Source organism: Dunckerocampus dactyliophorus, chromosome 16, assembly GCF_027744805.1.
Source record: "Dunckerocampus dactyliophorus isolate RoL2022-P2 chromosome 16, RoL_Ddac_1.1, whole genome shotgun sequence".
NCBI classification, from domain to species: Eukaryota; Metazoa; Chordata; class Actinopteri; order Syngnathiformes; family Syngnathidae; genus Dunckerocampus; species Dunckerocampus dactyliophorus.
In genome coordinates, this window is record NC_072834.1 from 15100960 (window position 1) to 15110810 (window position 9851).

Sequence of the window (9851 nt, forward strand, 5' to 3'; positions counted from 1 at the left end):
CTCATGTGTGCCAAATCTTTCACCATCATCTCGACACATCACGCTTGAACTGCATGTTCTCCAGGTGAAATCTGGGTGCAGAGCTCCAAGGGGCTGGACTTTGAGGACTCACCCAGACTCCGTATAGTCGTCAAGGCTGAAACGGTGTCCTCCACTTCATTCATGGGCATAAACCTGATGCTGCAGGACGTCAATGACAACCTTCCCCGCTTTCAGCTGCAGAATTATGTGGCTTACATGAGGGAAGCACAGGGATATGAGATGGCCATCATACAGGTGCCAGTGCCAATGCCCTTCCTGGACCTGCTGAAGTTTTAAGCCTTCTGAATCTCACCATTATTCCTTTCCAGGTGGTGGCTGAGGACGTGGATCAAGGCCAGAATGGTCAGGTGACCTACTCCATCCAATCATCAGACATGAGCGGCCTGTTTAAGATTGACCCCATGACAGGGAGCATCACCACGGCGGCCATCATGGACCGAGAGATCTTTACCCAGACCAAGTGAGGAGACAATTACAACCCAGAGTAGGGGTATTCAAAGTGCAGCCCGGGGTGCCATTTTCAAGCCTGACATACAGTCTAATGGTTATAACGTATAATGCCATTATCTTCTGTCCAACCACAGGCTGGTACTGACAGCGACAGACAGAGGAAGTCCAAGACTGGCGGGTTCAGCCACACTGACAGTCATCATTATTGACCAGAATGACAACAGTCCCACTATTCCCTTGCCACAGGAAATACGCATCTCAGAAAGTAATTATCTTATCATCTTTTCCTCATATACATCAGGGGTGTAATGGTACATGTATTCTTAACCACATTTTTTGCTAAGGAACATTCCCACACAGTACACAAAGGACAGGAAGTGTAACGGCCTCGCAATATAGTCACGGTCTACTTGGTAAACATATATAGTGCAGTCTAGCTGTTGGCTAGCTGGAGTCCTGGCTAGTGATAGTGCCAAGAACAACCCAGAACTTGAAAATCTTCTTGCATTTTGTTTCCTTCCCGGACCATACTGAACTGGATTGTAACCGAGGTATGAACTGAACCATCATCATGGCATACAAATAACACCCCTAATACACAGTACAAGCACTCCTTGGTTTATGCAGTTCTGTGTTGCAGTGTTGTGTGGCTATGTAAGCAATCCCATTTAATTAAAATTAATTAAAAACAATTAATTAAAAAAATAATTTTGGCCCTTCAACACAAGACTCACTCGAGAACTAGTTGCAACGGAAGAATACACAATGTGTGGCTTACGCGCAGCAACACCACTCTCAACACTGGACTGTAGTGACCATCATTAATGATAAAGGTTGTATTCTAACGTTGACCCGGATGTTGAAAGGATGACAAGGAGGTGGTCGATCAACAATCTCTTTCTTGCAAAAACAAAACAGGCTACTGTCGGCCAAACCATGCCAAAACAACATCAGCAAACTCAACTGTACTCTCGGCACACAGCCGTCTTCCTTCCGCACACGCACACTCACACACAGTCAGGCCTCATGTCACGTTCACAGACAGTCGAAAATGACAAAACTCTTAACACGACACATAACACGACAGTATCCTTGCGCATGCTAAAGGATCTGCTGCTATGAAAGCGACAGTAATAACTAAGAAGCATAGTGTTTTTTGTTGTCTTCTTTTTTATTGCTGTCTCATTTAATTCTTGTATTTAGTGTTTTGTTACTGTATTTTATATGTCCTTCTTAAGTGTTCATTTATGTATGAGTTCTTACTTACACTAAATTACAACGCGTCATAGGAATGGGACCCGTTCATAACCGGATTATTTTCTGTCTTGTGTATTACATGCCGCTGACACTGATTTTGTCCATCAGATACACTGATAGGCACAGAGATCACCCTTGTGACGGGTAATGACGTGGACTCCAGCCCCGCCCTGTCCTACTCTTTACACCTGGACCCGACTGCCTTGGGCAAGTTTGGGATCCACCGTTTCACCGGAGGGGTGTCCCTCACAGCCCCGCTGGACTTTGAGGAGAAGACGTGGTACACCGTAACCGTCAGAGCCACGGACAGCGAGCATCAGACGGAGGCCAATATTACCATTGTGGTGGAGGACGTAAACGACAACGTACCTGCGTTCACCCATGACCTTTATCAGGTAGCTCAGTTTTTCAGTCAAGAACGACTTCAAACTTTGTTCATGCTCAGTCTTTCCCATAGGTTACATTTTGGTTGTACATGTGAATTAATTTGTTTAGTAAAAGAACAATGTGTAGACCTGTTCAGTATGAAAGCTGTGATCTGGCACTATATAGAAAATACAATAAAATGATTACCCCCTCATTTAATGATAGGGGAAACACTGATGCTCTGTTGTTGCTTTTTTTGTTCTGATGTTCTGATGTCCCCCCCCACCACCAGGTGACCCTGCCTGAGCACACGCCAGCAGGAAGTGTGGTGGTCACGGTAACAGCCACCGACAGGGACTCTGGCGAGAACGGAAAGATTGCCTACAGCGTGCTGTCGTCAACTCAGGAGGGCTTCTACGTTGATCCCAACAATGGTGGACAAGCCCTTCCTCTCCTTGTCACATGGTGATCCGCTTGGCAAGTGCAAATATTTAACCGCATCCCCTCCCTTTGCTCTCTACATCCAGGAACATTGTTCATCAATCACAGAGCAGAGTTTGACCCTGAACGCCCTTCAGTCAACATTGTCATTGAAGCTCGCGATGGGGGGTCACCCTCGCTCACCACCCTCACTACCGTCCAGGTCCAAATCGCTGATGTCAATGACAATGCTCCTGTGTTCCACCAGTCAGAGTACAGGTCAGAATTCAGTCTAGAACTTGGAAATAAATATTTGATTCCAATACAAAACGTAAACATGAGTAAACATAACGTAAACATAACATAACGTAAACATAACCGGTCTGTGGGGGTCAGAATACTTGCTGGGTGGATCAAACACAAAATCATTTATAACCTTTATTTAATGTTTTTCTGTTTTTGTTTTTGACAGTAAAGATGCCACAAAACTTCTGTTCATATCTTCCTAAGGGGGTCAACTTACAAAATCAGCAGAGGATCAAATACCTATTTTTTCCACTGTATGTCCGACAGGGCGACCGTTCCGGAGGACACGATCCCAGGCGCCACAGTCCTGACTTTCGAGGCCTTCGACAGCGACCTTTCCCGAGAAAATTGCGGCTTTGACTTTGCCATCGCCAGTGGAAACGAAGGCAACGCATTTCAGATTGAAAGCAGTGTGCGTTTCTTAGAGGGGCGGGGCTTCCAAACCATCGGCACACTGCTCCTGGCCGAGGGCGTGGATTTCGAAAGCAAGCCGCTATACAACCTCACCGTGGTGGTGTCGGATCGCGGCGTTCCCCAGAAGAGCTCCAGCGTGGCGGCTGTGATTACCATCAGTGACGTGAACGATAATCCTCCAGTGTTCAGCAGGGCGGAGTATACGGTGTCGCTGAGTGAAGGAGCAGTTGCAGGCACTGAGATCATACGACTGACTGCCACAGGTATGTCATTTGTGCACCTGTTCATCTCATCTCTGTCTTTGATTTAATTGAGCTTTTATTGCCTCTCCAGATCCAGACTCCGCTCCCAACGCAGAGGTCCAGTATACCATCAGCTCTGGGGACGAGGTCAACTTATTTGTTGTGGACCAATGGACCGGAGCCCTGCGTCTTCAACAGGCATTGGACCGGGAGCACCAGCCCATTCACACGGTCATCATCCAGGCCACAGATGGACAGGGACATTTTGCACTCGTTCCAGTCAACGTCGAGGTTAAAGATGTCAACGACAATCATCCTTTCTTCCCTGTGGAAGTCCTAACAGCAAGCATCAGAGAGAACCAACCCGCAAACTCTCCTGTGACCGTTCTCCACGCCATAGACCACGACACAGGAGTCTTTGGGCAACTGAAATACTTCATGATGGAGCGGTCTGTGGCGGGAAAGGACTTCTCCGTGGACGCCAACACTGGAGAAATTAGGAGCAAAAATCTCTTTGACTTTGAGAAGATCAATTCCTTTAACTTTGTCGCCTTGGCAGTCGATGCTGGAAACCACTCGGCCACTGTGACAGTGCAGGTGTTTGTAACTGGTGAGGATGAGTATGACCCTTTTTTCACATCCTCAGATTTCTCATTTGAGGTCCCAGAGGATGCCAGGAAAGGTCAGAGCATCGGCCAAGTTGCGGCTCGCGATGAGGACGGAGGAGTGGACGGTATTGTGCTCTACTCCTTCCCTACAATCTCGCCTTACTTTGAGGTGAACAAAACAACTGGAGAGATATTCCTCAAGCTTGACAGCTCAGGCAGCAGCGGTGGGTCGGGCCGGGCCAAAAGGGAAGCCAGGGTGATGACACTAGACGTAAAAGCTCACAGTCCTCTGGATACTTCTCGTACTGCAACAGCACAGATCTCCATTGATGTCACCAACACCAGCTTTGGCCTGGCCCCTGATGTCAACATACTGCTGATCGTCATCATTGCCGTGTCCCTGGGCGTGATCGTCCTGCTGGTGGTCATGGCGGTGGTGGTGTTTCTGGTCAAGTCACGCAGGAGGAAGAAAGGCCAGAATGCTGGAAACAGAACTGCTGCCTCAGGGAATGCTCTGAAAAACATGGACAACTGCAGCTCAGGACAAGGAGGGGAGAGAATCTACCACCAGGCCTTGCCAGGCTATGTTGGAGACCAGGGTGGTGGAGGCGGGGGTCCATACACAAGAGGGGGCTCTCTGGATCCATCTCACTCCAGCGGAAGAGGCTCAGCGGAGGCAGCTGAGGATGACGAAATCAGGATGATAAACGAGTACCCCCGTGTGGCCTCCATCACCTCCTCCATGCAGGAGCACATCTCCGCCAGGGGACCAGACTCTGGCATTCAGCAGGACGCTGACCAGCTCTCTGACGTCTCCTGTGAGCCAGCAGCCTTGGAAGGCAGCACTTGGTTCAAAGGCAAAAAGCTGGGTGGCAGCCTGAGTGGGACTTTACTGTCTGGACAGCTCCCGGTTTACAGGGACGAAGGTGGTGGCTACCTGGGGGTTGGTCGGGGCCTCAACATCTCCCTCCCTAAAGATTACGCCTTCCCTGAGGATGGAAAACCGGCAGTGGACGGTTCCCTCACCGCTATTGTTGCCAGTGATGAGGAGCTTCGCGGAAGCTACAACTGGGACTACCTGCTCAACTGGTGCCCACAGTTTCAGCCTCTGGCCAACGTCTTCACTGAGATCGCACGGCTGAAAGACGAGACAGCCCAGCAGACCCAGAACCCCCGCCAGCCTTTCCAACCCAAGCCCAAAATGGACCCCAAACCCAGAATCGATCCTCCGCCACTCATCACATCAGTCGCACACCCAGGGGCCATGTCAGTTCCGCCAAAAGTCCCTGTGATCGGACGGACATTTCCCCATTTAGCGTCGCTCAGACGGTCCCCCATCAGTCACGAGGGGTCCATTTCATCAGCGGCCATGTCCCCTAGCTTCTCGCCGTCACTGTCACCACTGGCGGCACGCTCGCCTGCCGTTTCTCCTTTTGGAGTCAACCAAGGACCCTCAGCGTCCATGATCAGTGCCCGGGAGCCCTCACTGGACAAGAGTCCTGATCATGAGATGAGAATATAAAAGAACTATTTAAAACATAGAACAGTTACACAAACAAAGCATGATGGGACTTTTTTCAAAGGACAAAATGGAGCGTTGGACAGTTGGACGACAGGGCATGTGTTTTGACAGAACCAGCCCCCTTGATGGACTGATCAGGGACTTAGTGTGTCACTAGTGTCCATGTTTCCTCACTGGCTGGCCAGAGAGCACCTTGTCCCTGTCTTTGTGTCTGTGGACATTCGGCACATTTCAGTATTAAAGTGATTGTTTGACGTGCCAATGTGGGGCAGACACGGAGATTATTGCCCGTTTCATGCCACATTTTCTTTTATTTTTATATATTTTTCATGGTTTCAGATATTTTATTGTTGTTGTGATTGTAGCTCATGAGAGACTTTTGTGTTTGTTGGCATTATTTATATGAACAGCGGAGATGCGGTGATGATTTTGTATTTTATTATTTTTGTCAAATGGCCGATCAAACCATGACCAGGACAGTACATGGCTGCTCCTCCAGCAGATCACCTCTGTGTCTTTTCAATGAAAGTGCTTCCAATAGCCATTGAGTGTTCATATATGCAAAGCATCACAACAACATAACTTGTGTGTCCTACAAGCAGAAAGGAAAAAGCTGAATGCAAAAAGTTGAATGAATGTACTGAAACATCAGGCAGTATTTGTCCTTACCTGACATTAGCATAAACAGGATTCCAGTGATCTGCTCATAAGGATCTCCTCCACTCTCTGCAAGCCAGCCACTTGATTTAGAGGCCTCAGGCACACAGAAACAAAAAGCTGTACACGTATTTAAAGCAAATAAAGCAAACAATAAATTCCCCACTGATCCTTTTCGACAAACTGGAGTCTGACTTTTTATTTGTTTTTTGTCTTTTTCCGCTCAAGACTTTGAAGAGAAGTTGAACATATTTCGCTGTTCTGGAAGTGCGAATGATGGATGCAGTTAAAAACGCTCTTTCAGGGAAAGGATTTTGTGGAAGGGAAGGGCCGTTTTTGGATTTTTGGGGGAACATTTCAGATGAATTTGTGAGAACCTCCCAAGTGATCCACATAATGCAGTAACACTAGACGTGGACTTGAATAACCTCATTCGCATACGTGATGTAGATTTGATGTAACGGATGCAAGCCAGTGAGGCTGCGCAAGTGTACGTTGGTAAAACCTCACTCCCTCTGCCTTGAGAGCTGCGCTGAACACGTGGTCGACAGTCTGGGCTTTTGGCCGTGTGGTCAGCGCTCTCTACCATCACAAATGTCCTGTGTTCGAGCCCCGGAGCGGGCAGTGTGAAGGAAGGAGGGTTACATTTATGCTTTAAAATGTGCTTAGAAGAGTTCAGATCATATTCATGTATTTTAATATTTATTATATATTAATATTTAGTGTCAAATTACATTTTGAATATATAAATATATATATAAAAGCATTGGATGGTTTGTTTGAAAAACTCTTTTTGAAAGCTTGGCCCTTTGTGGGTGCTGTTTTCCAGTGTGTATCAGAGGAGAAGAATAAGAGCCAGTCAGCAGACACAAATCCGGACGTAGAAGTTTTAAGTAAAAGATTGTTTACCGGGAGTTTTTATTTAACATTCTGGATTTGTGAACTTTCTAACATGCTGTCCACCACTGGGACGTGTGATTTTGGTCCTATTCATCGCTCACCACGATGATTTATCCGGGGATTTATGAACCAGCTAAGTTAGCTTAATTGCTAATGAAGCGCGAGACTGTAGCAGTTGAAGTTGAGGCGATTGGCCGACAAGAGGGCGGGACTTCCGGCGACGTCATGGTGTGTTTCAACATTCGCCATTGCTATGGTGACTTGTGCTACAGGTAGGACGTGTTTTTTGCTCCAATTAAAACAAACTAATAACAGAGTACACGCAGGTTAAGTCACACTTTTGCTCATATTTGTTTATTATTGTTTTATTCTTTATTTATCTTCTTCAATCATTAAGAGACTTTTGGTCTATGTTGAAGCCAGACCCATATTCAATTTGGTCAAGGTAACTGGGGTCAAAGGTTAACATTTGGGTCTGTCTTTGAGTGAAAACTCTGCATTAGGTCTTGTCAATGACAAGAAAGTATTCCCCACTCTGACAAAAAGGCGCCTGTGGCATCCTCTAATAATTCTTGTTGTTTTTTTTGGTCTTTTTTTGTTGTTGTTGTTCCACCCACAACCTGAGCCAAGTTCCATCAGAGCCTGGATCACTTTTTCCATGGTCGGAATGATCACAAACTGTTTATTGCATATGGAGAGCAGGCGTGTTTGCATAGCTGCTGAGGATTTCTGCATCATTTGACTGTGGTGTTACATTGTGTTACACTGTGTGAGGCTGTGTTACTGTACGGTGTGCGTGTTGCAGCATGACTGGCGGTGATGAAGGATGACACACGCCAAGGTGTATGCTGCTTTCATCTGGTAGAAGGTGCACCATCTTCACTGACAGCAGAAATCATGAAGAGGTGCGGCTCAATGCACAGGCCCACTACTTTACTGTCAATGTACACTCACTACTGTAAATAGTCACGATACACACACACGAGCTTACACTGGCCTGCATCCAGACGGTACGTACACGCACTTGCTGCTTTTCTTTAGCTGCAAGATATGGGCGAGATCTGTGTGGACTCAGCATAGAAGTTGTAAGGCAAACATTAAAGCACATTTAAAAGTTCCGTTCCTATGACTGTAGGAGAACACGCGGAGGACGTATAAAAAACAGTAAGAAAAATATTCAGTACAAGAATTAAATCAAACAGTATTTTTTTTATCCATGTGCTTGTGTTACACACTGGAAGGTAAGGTGAAATAAGCAGATAAACAAATAAACATGGTATTCATTTATTTAGTAACACAGAAAGCAACACACGTCATTTTCAATTCTTTATAAACACAAATTAGGCTGTTGTATCAAAATACGCTATTCATACCAAAACAAAGACATTCTTTTTAAACTTTTATGCTCAGCAGCAGCCGTGGGCACCCCCATGTAGTCAGGATGGTACGATCTGGATCACGTGACGTTTTATATGATTTGACTGCGAGATGGATAGTCGAATCATACTCCTCCGATAGTGATGTGCGATTCCACTGATTTTGTTTACGATCCGATACTGAGTCAAATTCAGGCTGATGTCAGCGATACCGATCCAATATCGATACTTTGTGCAATTTACACTTAATGTAGTCAATTTTAAAAAGCAGTGTATTTCAAAAACATAGCATAAGGAATACAAAACATCAGAGAAATTAATTTAAGGCCCTGAAGTATATCGAGGTAGGTATCGAGGTAGCGGGGTGATTTACAATATATCCATCCATCCATCCTCACCAGGGTCGCGGGTATGCTGGATCCCTCTGTCTTCGGACGAGAGGCAGGGTACACCCTGGACTGGTCGCCAGCCACATATAGAAAACAGAGTAAGCCACGCACATGCAAAGTCCACACAGAGATGCCCAACAGAGATTCGAACCTAGGTCGTCCCGATCTCCTGCTAACCTGCTAACATGCTAACCACCCGTCCACCGTGCGGCCCTGATTTACAACATAGCCAAGCTAATATACAACAAAAGAAAAAAAACGAGGACAAAATCCTATAGAATATGATTCATTATTATGAACTCCAGTAACAATGAAAACTTTATTCACAGTTCACACATGGCTCCGTTTATGATTGGCGTTGAACAGACTGATACTGAGTGCAGTGTGCCACCGCACTTAGGCATGATGCACTTCACTCAGGCGGAGGAAAAAGTAGTTTCCACCAACCACGTATCATTTAGACAAGGTCTCAGTCATTTAGTTACTTTCCACTGTGTTCTTATTAGTGATGTCCATTACCACAGGTGACTGAAGTATCAAAAGTAGCGATCTTTGGGAATCGATTTTAGAGCACGAAGATCTGGTATCGGAAGTATCGATATTTCAGTATCGATCCACACATCGCTATCCTCCGAAGTGAGTCGTCGAGAAACTCGCCTAAGAGAGTTCCTCATTTTTTGGCACTCGTGCACCTTCATGAGGTCACCAACAGATTCGAAACAGCTGTCAGCTTCATGCGGTGCAGGTGTACCTAATGTTGTGACCTGCCAGCGTTGAAAATAAAGCGCTTTCATGAGCAAACACAACAAAACAGGTCATCTCAAAAAGTTGCAAACTCTTAAGGAGCTCACTTTTTTTATATTCAAATAAAACAAAGCTATCTTTTATTAAAATGCTTCACA

At 46.0% G+C, this 9851-nt stretch overlaps 1 protein-coding gene across 1 annotated transcript in view; it reads left to right on the top strand.

Annotated features, from left to right (window-relative positions):
- The window catches only part of LOC129169177 (protocadherin-16-like), a 70615-nt gene extending 64154 nt beyond the window's left edge, over positions 1–6461 (top strand). The window contains exons 22-29 of the mRNA XM_054755327.1: positions 65–276; positions 351–502; positions 627–757; positions 1858–2144; positions 2408–2549; positions 2643–2814; positions 3109–3518; positions 3589–6461. Of these exons, the coding sequence (XP_054611302.1) occupies positions 65–276; positions 351–502; positions 627–757; positions 1858–2144; positions 2408–2549; positions 2643–2814; positions 3109–3518; positions 3589–5627 (3545 nt within the window). The 3' untranslated portion in view covers positions 5628–6461. The remainder of the gene's footprint in view (positions 1–64; positions 277–350; positions 503–626; positions 758–1857; positions 2145–2407; positions 2550–2642; positions 2815–3108; positions 3519–3588) is intronic.
- Positions 6462–9851: the final 3390 nt, after the last annotated feature.